Genomic DNA, 16,172 nt, shown 5'->3' on the forward strand with positions numbered 1-16,172 from the left:
CGAGCAGGGAGCAATCAGACGCTTGCGGAGCTCGCGGTCTTTGCCCGCCCCCCTCCTCTGCTAACAGGCTGGAGAGAGAATGCGCGCACACAGTGCCTTCTCTCTCCTGCACACGTCAGACGTATTTTAATACGTCTGAGGTGTACAGGGCCTTTTTAGGGCCCTGCATGATAGGAAGTCCCTCTGGTGGCCGTCTGAGTGACGGCCACTGGAGGTATTCCTATCATTCAATGTAAACACTGTATTTTCTCTGAAAATACAGTGTTTACATTAAATTTGCCTACAGGGAGCTATAGATCATACCTGAACAACTACATTAAGCTGTAGTTGTTCAGGTGACTATAGTGTCCCTTTAAAGGTAGGCAGACAATGTAACAGAGCAGCAGGAAATGCTAGCAGAATGTTTGCTTGTATAGGGAGAGGTATTAGCAGAAGAAAGAGGGAAATGATCATACAATTTTACGCAATACTGGAGACCGTATCTCCAGAAGGACACTGATACTTTGAAGAGCGTGCAGAGAAGTACTACAAAACTGGCTAATGGATTCAAGGGTAAAACTTACCAGCAAAGGTTAAAGAATCTTAACATGTATGGAGTAAAGACGAAATGTGGAAAAGCATGGAGGAAAGACGAAATGTGGGTAGAAGATTCATCTTTTGCAACTGTCACTAACCTAATACTATCCTTACCTTTTTGTGTCACTTTACCCCACTCCCTCTAGCATGTAAGCTCAATGAGCAGGGCCCTCAACCTCTCTGTTCCTGTGTGTTCAACTTGTCTGGTTACAACTACATGTCTGTTCGTCCCCCCACTGTAAAGCGCTGCAAAATTTGATGGTGCTGTATAAATAATAACATAATAATAATAATAATAATAATAATAATAATAATAATATGAGAGACACGTTTAAATATATCAAGGGAATCAACACAGTAAAGGAGGAGAGTATATTTAAAAGAAACAAAACTACCACAACAAGAGGACATAGTCTTAAATTAGAGGGGCAAAGGTTTAAAATAATTTCAGTAAGTATTACTTTGCTCAGAGGGTAGTGGATGCATGGAATAGCCTTCCAGCCTAAGTGTTAGAGGTTAACAGTGATGGGGTTTAAGCATGCGTGGGATAGGCATAAGACTATCCTAGACATAAAAGTATATAGAACATTGGGCAGACTAGATGGGCCGAATGGTTCTTATCTGCTGTCACATCATATGTTTCTATAAATGATGGTACCAGAGGACTCAAGGCACTATAAACAGTTTAATGAGATGAGGCAGACACAGTGCCTACAGCCTTTAAGCTCCCACTTTATCAAGATTGCAAAGTGTAGGAAAAATATATAAGATAAAGTAGTCCCTACCTTGTCTTGTGTTTTAAAGAGAAATAGATCATAAATGAAGAAAATATGAACAGATACTGAAAAAGGAAGAGAAGAGGAAACAATGGGAGAAAGGTAAGTTTACGGTGACAGAACCATTTTAATATTCAAAAAATGTTGGGTGATTTTTAATATTTATTTTATAAAGCAATTTATCTTGCCTTCTAGGAATGTATAAACTGTTAAACATACAACTTAATTATATACATACTGGTAAGCCAATCAATATCAGTGCATGTTACATATTGACATAGTTACGAGAAAATTCTGTCTTGAAAGTAATCTTTCATCCACAAACCATGTCAATTCAATATACTTAACTGAAGCTTTGTTTCATACTACCCAACATGGAATCCTAAAGAGAATGGATCGGCTGTACATCCGCCTTACCCTGAAATCATACGAGGTTGATTGCTCAGGATGGATGATTTGGAAGTGAATTTTCCACTTTATCTGAACTTATGCAGATATGCCTGGATTTTAGTGTCTTTGAGAGCCCTGTTTGTTTCCAAAATGTTGCAAAACCATTTAATATAAACAGGAAAATGACATCCAAAGGCTCGTAGCAACATAATCAATACAGTGGTTATAGTGCTTAAAGTGCCCCATTAATCTTTTAAGGCTTGCACATGTTTTCAATGCACTTTTCCCATGTGCAACTTGTTGGAATAATGCTACCAGAGAGAATTGTTTATACCAATATTAGAGGTGTTTTCGAAGTGAGATCATTGTCATCTAGGGATCCCATTTTTTGTTTCTGTTTGTCGCAGAACACTATTAAATGTAACATATATATTTTTTGAGAAGTAATGCCACCAATCTAAGCTTCTATTAAGCGTCGAAGCTTCTATTAAGCCACATTACCTGCAAACTAGTAATAAAAAGCAATTACAAATTATTTAGAACATCTAAATTACAGCATGCATAAAGGACTATAAACTGTGTAATCTGCACACAAGTAATAAGAAAGAACGTCTAATGAAAACCCCCTGAGTGCATCTATCGATAAACTGCATACTCACATTTTCTGAAGCATAAGTGCCAAAGCCAATCACCGGAATTTTATTTCCATCATTCATAACAATGTAAGAATCTGATTTTAGATCCATGCCTTTTGTTAAGCTTCACTCACAAATGAGAAATTGTGGAGTATGAAGTCATGCAGTTATGTGCCCTTGGGGAAACTCAGTGCTTTCAGCCCACCTCCTTCAATAATATTTCTTGCTGATAATTTCAACCTGAAGACAGCCCATTTTTAGATAGTTACTGAAGAATATGCTGCACTGTTTTCATGATCTGTTATTTTGTTTTACGAGTTAAGTATTACAGAATGTGTAACCATGCAGAATTTGCAAGATGTAATTGGAAGCAGTATGGTGGTCCTTGATTACATGAGGTATCCAGAACACAATTATTGCAATTATTAAATAAATAAAATACATATATGAACCCTTTAAGGACAGAGGCATCTGTACATGTTCTGATCAAAACAAAATCAAAACAAAACCTGGAATTTGACTATGTTTGTTCAACAATAATGTACCTCTTTCATACTGAACCCACACTTATTATATATAATTATTATATATACTTTTGTTCAGGAGAAGCAGGGCTTTCATTTCACATCAAATAGTTATAAAACATAATTTTATATGAATAAAAAGTTTAAAAAAAAATGTATTTTTTTTAGTTCTGCATGGCATTTTAACTGTGAATGTCATAATACTCTGTGATGCACAAAATATGTGGATGAAAATGTCCTCCTCAGGTAGACATACAGAATAAATCCATATATTGTGCAAGATAAACCACCAGGAAAGTATATATTTAAAATGTTTAGTTATCTGAAGATCATACTGGTGGATGGTCATGCTCACATTTAATAATTTGTGAAGTTTAATAATTGTAATTTTAGTTTAGTTGTTCAACACTCTGTAGTGATAAGTGTACCCGGATACTTTAGGGCTGATTTACTAAACACTGAATGGTGGTAAAACTGAATACCACCATTTAGGTAGTGAATAGGAAGATTTAGGTGAATAAAACCTAGCTAATCTGGAAAAGCTCTGCATTTATGCTATAGCAATAGTTGGTTATTTTAGACTAACATTTTTTTTTTTACATTTTCTATTCACAAGGATTCACTGGTTACATTTTCTATTTACGAGGATTCACTGGTTAGTGCATAAAACCCTTTATGTATTTATGTGTGCATGGCATTTGACTAGAATTTTATAGAGATAAAGTTGGGTGCACAGGAAAACTTCCTTCTTGTCATATGTCATCAGAAGCTGGCTTTTAAATTCTTTTATAGGTTGTAGAAAATTAAATCAATTGGAAGGACACATTCAGCTGAAATATGTTGAGCTGTGCTTGTGAATGTTTCTGTATATATATGTGGTTTTTTTTTTTTGGAGGTTTTTTTTTTTAGAAAAGTGCCTAGGGGTACGTTTATATAATCACATAAGTAGATGTTTTGCACAAGTAAAAAAAAAAAAAAAAAAGCTTTCATTTTACCTTTAATGGAAATGCATGCTTCTATTTAGCTTGCTATCCATCTTTCTTGTTTATATAACAGGACTAAGTACATTATGAACATATGAAAGGTTTGATAAAGTAGGCATGATTCGTTTTTATGCAGTGTATATTTTTTAATCATGGATTTGTAAATCCCATAACATGATTCTTTCAGACATGTTAGAACATTGGCTTACTTTGCTACACGGCATGTGGACATATCCTGGTGAACGGACAGCTGGGCAGATGCATTGCCCATCAGGCTGAACACCGCTGGTCATATTTAAATCTGTCTCTACCCAAAATTACAGAGGATGTGAACATTAACAGAGAAGGCAACCAAAACACCCCCTGGGACTCACAAGTCCCTTTGTGAGGGCACACTCATTTAATCCATATTCTTGCACTCAACACCAGAGATGGATTACCCACAAGGTTGCATAGGCAGGTGCCTTGATTTATACTCACCCTGGCAATTAAACACAGGCCAGGTGAATTCTTACCTGACAACCTTGGCCTGTGTTTAATTGCAAGGGTGAGCATAAATCTCTGCCTACCGGACTCCCAACTAAGGTAAGCCCTGACACAAAGTACCTCAAAACCCATGGAAACCCCACAAACTCATATCCCCTGATAGCCACGATCTGGGGGACCAACATATCCAAAAACCACACAGATCGGTTCAGGGGTTCGGGATTTCCATGTAGGTCATAATTTGACCGACCGCACATATGATATTATGCCTAAAACAGTTCCACAGTTTCAAAGGTAGCAGTCGGTCCATTTCGGGAAGTCTAAAAAACAAACAAATTCACAACTGTTTTCCTGGCTCATGGGTAGTTTGTGGGAACAAGCCTACTGAATAGCGCTCTCTTGGCTGGTAGATTTAAAAAAAAAAAAAAAACAGGCATTCACGAAGTTGACCGGCATCTGCGGTTTTCTTTTGTAGTTAATGAGCCAAGGGGGTTTTCGGTGTTCGGTAGTTTTATCTACCGAAAGAGAAAAATCAAAGTTAAAAAACTAAATGTATGGTTTTTTCACACCACTTATTCATGAACCCTGGCCAAAGTTAACGTTCATATTTGTTTTTTGCATTTTTTTACACATAAACTGCAGTTTAATTGATGATATCATCATCATGACTCATTTTACTGTTTCAAAACACGGGATGTGCATAGGCAAAAAATTTGGTTCGGTTTGGAAATTCAAGTAAGTAAAAAAAGTTTGTCGGACCAATGGCATTCAGTTCGGGACTTCCGAACTACGGAACTTCGGCAATTCGGAACATCAGCAATTCTGCAATTCAGCAATTCGCACATTGGTAAGCATCCGAATGTCCGAATTGCATGAAACAAATTGCACATGTTTAGTAAGTGGTTGTGGTGGCAGTCCTGGGCAACCCTAATCCTAACCATAACCATAACCCCAAACTCTAACTCTAACCACTTACACATCTATAGGGCTCCCAGTGCCAGGATTGCCACCACAACCACTTACACATCTATGGGACTAACCCTAACCCCTAACTAGTGGTGTATTTTAGATTTATGCTGCCCTAGTGAACCCCTCCACCCCATATTTAAATTTTCCCCACCCCTTTCCTGTCAAGGCCACACTTTGACTGACAGACACTTTCTCACTGATGCATTCACTGACATACACTCACTTAAAGATACAGTCATTGGCACACATACTGTTTAACCAACACATGCTTTCACTGACTGACAGACACACATACACACTCACTGACAGACACACTCTCTCATGTACACTGACAAATGATGACATTCACACTCATTGATTTGACACACACTATTACTCAGACACACACTGACAGGCTCACACTCACTGACAGATGCACACACTCACTGACAGATGCATACACTCATTGACAGACACTCTCATATACACTGACAAACAATGACATACACAAAAACTCATTGATTTGACACACACTGACAGATGCACACTTACCGACAAACGCACACACTCACTGACAGACGCACACACTCACTGACAGACGCACACACTCACTGACAGACGCACACACTCACTGACAGACACAGACACACTCACTGACAGACAATTATTCATAGACACACACACTCACATACACACACTTACAGACACACTTACAGACACACACACACACACATTTCCCTCAACACTCACAAATTATTATTATAATTTTTTTTATTTTAATTGAAATCCACCCAGCCTCCTTGGGAGAGCTGAGTGTATTACTTACCTGCGGTCCAGTGGGGCTGCTGCGCGGGCAGGAAGGGGGTAGACAGGCAGAGCAGGCAGCGAGGGAGCTCTAATCTTCCTGCTGAGCTCCCTCGCATGCTACTTAGTGATGCCAGGAGCCAGAGTGATGTCATATTCCGGCTCCAGTAAGCAGCGCGTGAGGGATCTGAGCATGCTCCCTTGCTGCCACGACCGCAATAGAAGCTGCCTCCCACCTCGGGGGGAAGGGGGCTCAAAAGTGGCCAGCCACCCAGCTCTTGAGCCCCCAGGACACAAGGCAAACAAGGCTTTTTTTGCCGCCCCCTGCAAAGTGCCGCCCAAGGCAAATGCCTTGTTTGCCTCGTGTAAGATACATAGTTGCCCCTAACTCTAACCCCTAACCATAACCACTTGCACATCTATAGGGCTCCCAGTGCCCGGACTGCCACCACAACCACTTACACATCTATAGGGCTCCCAGTGCCAGGAATTAGCTTGACCAAGATTCCTGTCATCATTCACGTAATTTTCCCTCCATCTCTCTTGTTTTGCCAGTTTTCCGAAATCCGAAGCACTTCGAATTGCTGAAGTTCCGAATTGCCGGTTTGGTACTTCCAAAGTACCGAACTTCATCACTTCGGAACTTCGAAAATTCATCACTTCAGATATTTGTAAGCATCCAAATGTCTGAATTACACAATATTCATCTGAACAAACATTCGTAAAGGAACGAATTGCACGTGTCTATAAAACATGTCTATAAAACACTCAAATTTTTGTTCAGCGAAGTCTCCAGAGTAAAACAGTACTCAGATTTTTTTTTTACAGATTTAAATATAGGGCTCACAAATTGAATTCTCTGGACTTTCTGCTTGGGTTGTCAGGCAGGTCCCTCAAATCCTAATTATTAAAACCCCTAATTATGTAAAAAGATTACATAAATATACACATAGAATAAAAAAAAAATATATATATAATTGTAGTCGTGGATATTAAGTAGTGATGTACCGAACTGTTCGCTGGCGAATAGTTCCTGGCGAACATGCGCGGTTCGATCCGCCCCCTATTCGTCATCATTGAGTAAACTTTGACCCTGTGCCTCATGGTCAGCAGACACAAATTAGCAGCAGACCCTCCCTTCCAGACCCTTCCACCTCCTGTACAGCATCCATTTTAGATTCATTCTGAAGCTGCATTCTTATATAGAGGATGGAAAGTGTAGCTGCTGCTCATTTGATAGGGAAATTGATAGCTAGGCTAGGGTATTCAGTGTCCACTACAGTCCTGAAGGACTCATCTGATCTCTGCTGTAAGGAAAGCACCCCAAAAAGCCCTTTTTAAGGCTAGAACATCAGTCTGCTTTTTTTTTTTCTTTTTTTCTGTGTAATGTAGTTGCAGTTGCCTGCCTGCCAGTTTCTGTGTCAGGCTCACAGTGGATACTGTGCCCACTTGCCCAGTGCCACCACTCATATCTGGTGTCACAATAGCTTAAGCTTGCACTGTAATAGATTGAATAGCAGTTAGTTGTCTGCAAGCGTCTGGGTGTCAGGCCTTCAGCGTGTACTCTGCCAACCTCTGCCAGTGTACTTTGCCACTCATATCTGGTGTCACTATAGCGTGCCTTTAAAAAGAAAAAAGTTTTCACTGTAAGCTAATAGCAGTCAGTGTCCTTAAAGCGGGTGTCAGGCCTTCAGCGTGTACTCTGCCAACTCTGCAAGTGCACTTTGCCACTCATATCTGGTGTCACTATAGCATGCCTTTAACCCCTTAAGGACACATGACATGTGTGACATGGCATGATTCCCTTTTATTCCAGAAGTTTGGTCCTTAAGGGGTTAAAAAGAAAAAAAGTTTTTCACTGTAAGCTAATAGCAGTCAGTGTCCTTAAAGCGGGTGTCAGGCCTTCAGCGTGTGCTCTGCCAGCCTCTGCAAGTGCACTTTGCCACTCATATCTGGTGTCACTATAGCGTTAATTTAAAAACAAAAAACAAAATTTCACTGTTGTAGATTGAATAGCAGTTAGTTGTCTTCAAGCGGGTGTGTCAGGCCTACAGCGTGTACTCTGCCACTGCACAGTGCCACTCATATCTGGTCGCACAGTAGCTTGCATGCATAGTACCACTAATCCAAAAAAAAATGACAGGCAGAGGCAGGCCACCCCGCAGGGGCCATCGTGGTCGTGGTGCTGTGATTCCCTTTTGCCCTAGAATAATGCCCAGTTTTCAGAGGCCACGTACCCTGAACTTGAAAAGTTCTGAGGACATAGTTGACTGGCTAACACAGGACACCCAATCTTCTACAGCTTCCGCTCGGAACCTTGACGCACCATCCTCCTCCAGCTTAGCTTCGGGCACCTCTCAAGATACAACTCACCCGCCTGCCGCCACCAACACTAGCACCACAGCCGCTTCACTTGGTATGTCAGAGGAGTTATTTACACATCCGTTTGATTAAATGAGAGATGCGCAACCATTATTGCCAGAGTATAATAAAGGGTTGGCCCTATAGTAATGGATAAAGGGGTAAAGGACAGCACAGGGGGTAACCCTAAGTAGATAAATGCAAAAGGAAAGAAGAGAAACTGTCCCTAAATAATATACAAGCGAAAATGGAAAATAATAAATGAATGAGTAATCTTTTAATAGGTGAGACTAAGCACACACTCAATTACTAACAAAGTTGCTAGTCACTACTGTCCCAATAATGGATACCTGGGGCAGACACGGTGGCTGCAACTAGACAAACTGTGTTAAAAAATATATACAAGTAGGAAGACAGTGAACAGAACGTAAATAGACAATAATAGGGCAAAACCCACAAAAACGTTAAGTAGATAAGTCCCTACCCCAAAAATAGTACAGTGCACACAATACTATTGCTACAGATTAACTGGCTGGCGAGATCGTAAGGTATGAGTGCAGTGTAACAAAAGTGTCAGAAAAGTACACAGAATGGCTACAATATGCCGAAAGTACCCCTTCTGAATCAGGGATTTGTGTAATCAACTGAGGGTAGTAGAAAAATAGGTGGTGGGAACTTATGATGTGAGTCTGTGCCCTAAAAGACATACAAATCGTAGCTGATATCCCCTTGAGAAAAACCCTGCTTTGAAATATAAAGTACTCCGGGGTCCCAATTGGTTTAATGGAGGATATAGCCGTAGGTCAGCACCCTCCTAGTAAACGTCATGTTCCCGCTCATCTGCCCACAGTCAGGTGTCTGTCAAGGACATGTTTGAGCGTAAGAAGCCAATGTCAGAAAGTCACCCCCTTGCCCAGCGTCTGACAGCTGGCTTGTCTGAACTATTAGCCCGCCAGCTTTTACCATACAAGCTGGTGGAGTCTGAGGCATTCAAAAAATTTGTAGCTATTGGGACACCGCAGTGGAAGGTACCCGGACAAAATTTCTTTGCACAAAAGGCAATCCCCAACCTGTACTCGATTGTGAAAAAGGAAGTAATGGCATGTCTGGCACACAGTGTTGGGGCAAGGGTCCATCTGACCACTGATACCTGGTCTGCAAAGCATGGTCAGGGCAGGTATATCACCTACACTGCGCATTGGGTAAACCTGCTGATGGCTGCCAAGCATGTAATGCGTGGCTCTGCAGAGGAGTTGGTGACACCGCCACGACTTGCAGGCAGGCCTGCTGCCACCTCCTCTACTCCTCCTACTCCATCCTCTTCCATAACCTCCTCGGCTGAGTCCTCTTCTGCTGCTGCGTCTTGCTCCACATCAACGGCACCCCCCAAGCTCCCCAGGTACTATTGCACATCCCGGATGCGGCAGTGTCAAGCCGTCTTGGGTTTGATTTGCTTGAAAGCAGAGAGTCACACCGGACAAGCACTCCTGTCCGCCCTGAACGCACAGGTGGAAAAGTGGCTGACTCCGCAGAAACTGGAAATCGGCAAAGTGGTTTGTAACAACGGAACAAATTTGTTGGCGGCATTGAAGTTGGGCAAGTTGACACATGTGCCGTGCATGGCACATGTGTTTAATCTGATCGTACAACGCTTTGTGCATAAGTACACAGGCTTACAGGACGTCCTGAAGCAGTCCAGGAAGGTGTGTGGCCATTTCAGGCGTTCCTACACGGCCATGGCGCACTTTGCAGATACCCAGCGGCGAAACAACATGCCAGTGAGGCGCTTGATTTGCGACAGCCCGACATGTTGGAATTCAACACTCCTAATGTTCGACCACCTGCTCCAACAAGAAAAAGCCGTTAATGAATATTTGTATGACCGGGGTGCTAGGACAGCCTCTGGGGAGCTGGGAATTTTTTTTCCACGTTACTGGACGCTCATGCGCAATGCCTGTAGGCTCATGCGTCCTTTTGAGGAGGTCACAAACCTAATCAGTCGAACCGAAGGCACCATCAGCGACATCATACCATTTGTTTTCTTCCTGGCGCGTGCCCTGCGAAGAGTGCTGGATCAGGCCGTAGATCAGCGTGAAGAGGAAGAGTTGTGGTCACCATCACCACCAGAAACAGCCTTATCAGCATTGCTTGCTGGACCTGCGGCAATGCTGGAAGAGGATTGTGAGGAAGAGCAGTCAGAGGAGGAATGTGACTTTGAGGAGGAGGAGGAAGACCAACCACAACAGGGAACCCAGGGTGCTCGTTGTCACCTATCTGGTACCCGTGGTGTTGTACGTGGCTGGGGGGAAGAAAATACCTTCATTGAGATCACTGAGGAGGAGGAACGGGAAATGAGTAGCTCGGCATCCAACCTTGTGCAAATGGGGTCTTTCATGTTGTCGTGCCTGTTAAAAGACCCTCTTATAAAACGGCTGAAGGAGAACGACCTGTACTGGGTGTCCACGCTACTAGACCCCCGGTATAAGCAGAAAGTGGCGGAAATGTTACCAAATTACAACAAGTCGGAAAGGATGCAGCATTTGCCAAATAAATTAAAAAGTATGCTTTACACAGCGTATAAGTGTGATGTCACAGCACAACGGGAATCTAACAGGGGAAGAGGTGAAAGTCATCCTCCTCCTCTCACTACCACGCCGGCAAGGACAGGACGCTTTAAAGACGTGTTGTTGATGGAGGACATGCGGAGCTCTTTAAGTCCTACGCATCGCCACAGCCCTTCGGGATCCACCCTCAGAGAACGACTCGACCGACAGGTAGCAGACTACCTCACCTTAACTGCAGATATCGACACTCTGAGGAGCAATGAACCCCTTGACTACTAGATGTGCAGGCTTGACCTGTGGCCTGAGCTATCCCAATTTGCGATAGAACTTCTGGCCTGCCCTGCTTCAAGTGTCCTGTCAGAAAGGACCTTCAGTGCAGCAGGAGGTATTGTCACTGAGAAGAGAAGTCGCCTAGGTCAAAAAAGTCTAGATTACCTCACCTTTATTAAGATGAATGAGGGATGGATCCCGAAGGGACTGACAGTGGGCGATACATTCGACTAAAAAAGGCCTGATGAGATGAGCTGCCTTGGGCTAAAAATGGTCCACACACTGCTGTATTTTAGCTCTGAATGCCGGTTGACTTGCGTGACTTATCCGCCACCAACTAGGGTTCAAGCCGCAATGTTTTAGGGCACTTTCTGCCTGGGAAACAAACATCAATTTTTATGGCCGCTGCTACAGCAGCGGCTGCAACAATACCTTATTTTTCAGGCATGTGTACATGCCTAATTTTTCGGCCCTCTGGTGTTGCACTGTGGCTTCAAAAACCAAACCAAAAAAGAGGCACATAACAGGGATTAAACTGATAGGAATAGTACTACTTAACACACCACTCCTATCTGGTGGCACATTGCACGCGCAGTGCCCCAAATTTGAAGTAGGAGGACCGACCAAGCATCTTTTTCCATCTCCCGGTTCCTAAAATCGATGCCATATACACGTCCCCTGATAGGGCGCCAGCTCGTTATTCTCTTGGGCGCCAGCTCGTTATTCTCTTTTTAACTTCACTAGGGACACTTTACTGCACTATGGGCACTGAGACCCACTCTTTGTCGTGCACACTGTTATTCCTAGCCAGCATCTGTGATGGGAAATCAGGCAGTCATCTAAACGTTTAGATTGCGCTTTAGCTTAGAACACCCTTGAAGGTGTTTAAGGAGATTAGGGCTAGTTTAGAGGATTCTTCTTAGACCTCTGAGTCTTTATAGCCCTTCTACCTATCCAGCATTTCTGGAAACTAGCTAAGAGAAAGGGTGGCTGTGTGTCTGTGATACATTTAACTTTATATCACCTTATTGACACTTTATCACTCCGGTCTCCATACTCTCTGCCTATACCCATCTATTCAGAGGGAATTTCCTTGCCCCTGCCAATATTATATAATAGGTAATAGTATTACCATTATTACACAATTAGGTCTCTGAGGACAGGTGTCAATCCATATCTGCCAAGTGACCCTATGTAGGAGGAACAGTCTCTATTCTGCTCTGTGTCAGTGTGTATCATGGTCTCTGAGGACAGGTGTCAATCCATATCTGCCAAGTGACCCTATGCAGGGGGAACAGTCCCTATTCTGCTCTGTGTCAGTGTGTATCAGGGATCCTTAGGATAGGTGTCAATCCATACCTGCCAAGTGACCCTATGTAGGGTGAACAGTCCCTATTTTGCTCTGTGTCAGTGCATATCTGGGTCTCTGAGGACAGGTGTCAATCCATATGTCAAGGTGTCAATATGTCATATGTCAGGTGTCAATCCATATCCATTGTGATTTAGGAATGTTTGGTTTTAATCCATAAAGGGCATAAATCACCTGACTCTGCATCAACTGTGTAATTTTCCATGGGAGTTTTGCCATGGATCCCCCTCCGGCATGCCACAGTCCAGGTGTTAGTCCCCTTGAAACAACTTTTCCATCACTTTTGTGGCCAGAAAGAGTCCTTGTGGGTTTTAAAATTCGCCTGCCCATTGAAGTCTATGGCGGTTCGCCTGGTTTGCCTGGTTTGCGGCAGTTCGCGTTCGCCATTCGCGAACCGAAAGTTTTGTGTTCGCGACTTCACTAATATTAAGCTGTATCTGGAGTAGTAGGTGATGATTGCTAGTCGGTTGTGGTGTGCCTTAACCGACGATCGGGTAGGCCTGAAATAATGAGGGCATAAAGGTTTTTTAAACAGAACACTTTAATGAGCAATTCCTTGAAAGCTTTCCTAAGTTCTTTTTCTGGCTGTGGAATGTATGTGCCGTAAGCTGCTGATTTCCACCTTCCTAGTTTTTTAATGATGTGTACGGGTACGTTATTGCTGGATGCGGCTGAAGCGGCGCCAATCCTAAATGAGTGTCCTGAGATGGACATGGGGGTCGTGACCTAGTCTGACCACCAAGGCCCTTCCATAGTGTATGAATTTAGCCATGGTCAGGGGTTTGTTGGCAATTGTGAGTAGGGGTGAGTAGCTTTGTTTGTCTTTGAGGGAAAGGCAGAAAGTATCCAGAACTGTCACCGGACACCATTTATTATGGGTCGGGAAGTACTGGATCTCTGTAGGAGGTCCCATCTGATTTGTTTTGGATTCTCTTAGAAGAAGTATGTAGTGGTCCCCCAGTTTTTGTAGATCCCTTATTCTGATGTAACTTGTGTTGACAGATAGACTATGCACCGTGAATTCATTGGGCCTTAAGAACCCATGGAACGCTATGTACATTGCCGTTTTGAGTACGCAGCTAGTACTAGGTTCAAATGGGCTGGAATCTAACAGATCTGATAGATCCTTAAATTTATTCCCATCAATTGATTGTCTTTTGGCTGTTGGAGGGCCGTCTGTGCGAAGTATACCTTTCAGGACGTTTTTCAGGAGATAGGATGACATGAAAGATTTGTGACAGGGAAATAAGGTGAGTAAGTGGTGCTGTAGGCCCGTGAGGTAAAGTTTGATGGTGTTATGTGCCAGCTTAAGGTGTAGGTGGCAGTGAGCGGTGAAAGCAACTATCGTGTCGATGGAAAAGTTGTTGGTGATGTGATGTTCGGAAGTGAACCTGGAGAAAATAGTAAGTGCTCTATCGTAGGACTTCTTGGTGTTGTCTGACAGAGCAGATTTTGCCAACGTTAGTGCGTGTTGTTTCAACCGTATCAGTCCATTATCAGGTCCTGAAATGTGGGGGTTGGCTCGGGTTTGATGGCCGCCGTGGGGTGTTGTTTGAAAAAGGCCTGAAAGTTGGAGTGAGAGAGAGCGTCAGCTGCAATATTTTCCCGACCTGGTATGTGCATGCAAACCAAGTGGAAGTTGTGAGTTGCTGCCAGCCACATGAGTCTCCTCATGAGTCTCATGATGACTAGGGATGCGGATCTGCCTTTGTTTATGATCTCGCATGTGGATTCATTGTCGAAGAGGCATTTAAATGCTTTGCCCTCCCACAACGAACCCCAAGTGTGTGCGCCATGAGTCACGGAACGACTGGTTGTTGTATATGGCCGCAAACCCTGTGTGGGCTGCTGCATCGGTCCATATGACTGGGGAATCTACGTCGAGTGGGGGTATGAACATTGACCTCCCATTCCAGGAGGAAAGAAATCTGCCCCACATCAGTAAGTCTGCTTTGGCGTTATCATCGATGTGAATGTGAGTATTGTCGTGGGGGGTCTCCGTTAGGAGGTGAAGCAAGCATGAAATGAATGCCCGACCCTGTGGTATAATGCGGATCGCAAAGTTTAGTGAGCCCAGGAGAGACTGTAGCTCTTTGCGGGAGCAATTGTTTTTCCTCATGAACCATGTGATTTTGTTAGTGATGCGGTTAACCTTCTCGTCTGGTAGACTCTCCACCATAGATGTGGAATCGAGATGGATCCCTAAGAAGGTTAGGGCTGTAGAGGGACCTATCGTCTTTTCCCTTGATAGAGGGACTCCTAGTGTGGAGAAAAGTGCAGCAGTTTTATCTATGCTGTGAGGAGTACAGTTAGGTTCCTCTACCGTGAGGAAGTCATCCAAGTAGTGTATTGCTACTGGGCAGCCACACACATTTAGTAGTAGCCAGCACAGTGTTTCGGCGAACATGTCGAACAGTTTGGGAATGCTTTTGGCCCCAAACGTCAAATGCGAGGCAAAGTAGTACTGGCCCTTCCATTTAACTCTGTAAATGCCACAGTGACGGATGTATGGGTAGCAATTTGAAAGCGTTAGTGATATCGGTTTTACCTAACCAGGCGCCTTTACCTGCTTTCAAGATTGCCCCCATTGCGTTATCCACTGTGGCATACTGTAGTGAAAAACTAACTGGATGGTATTAACAAATTAATGCTAGGAACCACAGATGAATGAGGTGCTGATAGGTCATTGATCATACATTTTTTATTGTTAACTTTCCCAATTGCAATGCCAATTGGGTTAGTTCTGAAACTAGCGTATGGGGTGTGTGTAAATGGGCCTATCACGAACCCGTGGTGGATCTCTGCTGTGAACAGTGCGTCGGTGGTGACAGGGTCTAGTATGGCTGATTGCAGGTTCCTGCATTCTAGGGTGCCCCCCGCTGTTGCCACTAGCCCCGTGTGGAATCCTACCGTGAACCCTGTGGTAAGGAACTCGACCAAGTGAGGGGAGGGGTGGTTGGAGAGATAATAGGTGAGGTTGCTAACATTAATTTCCGTGAGTCATTGTCTAGGGAAAAGCCAATTAGGGCACGTGGTCTTTGTGTGTGCCCTAAAGCAAAGGGAACAGACATGCAACAAACGACAAGCGCTAAAGATACAGCCTCCCGCATTGAAGTTATTGCATATCTGTGCTTTACCGAGGTATACGATGGGTCTGCCCAGCTTGTCCTTGATCACCCTGTCTGATTTGGGGGTGGGCTCTGCGTGGCTAGTGGAGGGTTGGCTCAGTTCAGAGGGGCACAGATTGGTGGAATGTGCAGTTGATGTGCAAATGGCACAAGATGGAGGCTTGAGGCCGGCGAAGTGGTGGCAGAAGAGTTCCGTATCTAGTTGGCTCCAGTCTGAGCGTATGTTAAACTGAATCAGCGCTGCCGCCGCCTTCATCGAGAATGACCTATGATAATCATAGAAAGAGTAGCCTCCGTACTTGTTGCCTAGGTCCACCAATTTGTGGAGGTAAAGGTCCAGCTCCTCTCTGCGTTGAGG

The 16,172-nt window shown here is 43.6% G+C and overlaps 1 protein-coding gene across 1 annotated transcript in view; it reads right to left on the minus strand.

The window, feature by feature from the left end:
• LOC134602556 (prostaglandin-E(2) 9-reductase-like) overlaps positions 1-2,553 on the minus strand; it is a 65,756-nt gene extending 63,203 nt beyond the window's left edge. The window contains exon 1 of the mRNA XM_063447531.1: positions 2,402-2,553. Coding sequence (XP_063303601.1) covers positions 2,402-2,488 — 87 coding nt within the window. The 5' untranslated portion in view covers positions 2,489-2,553. The remainder of the gene's footprint in view (positions 1-2,401) is intronic.
• Between the last annotated feature and the right edge of the window lie 13,619 nt (positions 2,554-16,172).

This window comes from Pelobates fuscus, chromosome 3 (genome assembly GCF_036172605.1).
Source record: "Pelobates fuscus isolate aPelFus1 chromosome 3, aPelFus1.pri, whole genome shotgun sequence".
Lineage (NCBI taxonomy): Eukaryota > Metazoa > Chordata > Amphibia > Anura > Pelobatidae > Pelobates > Pelobates fuscus.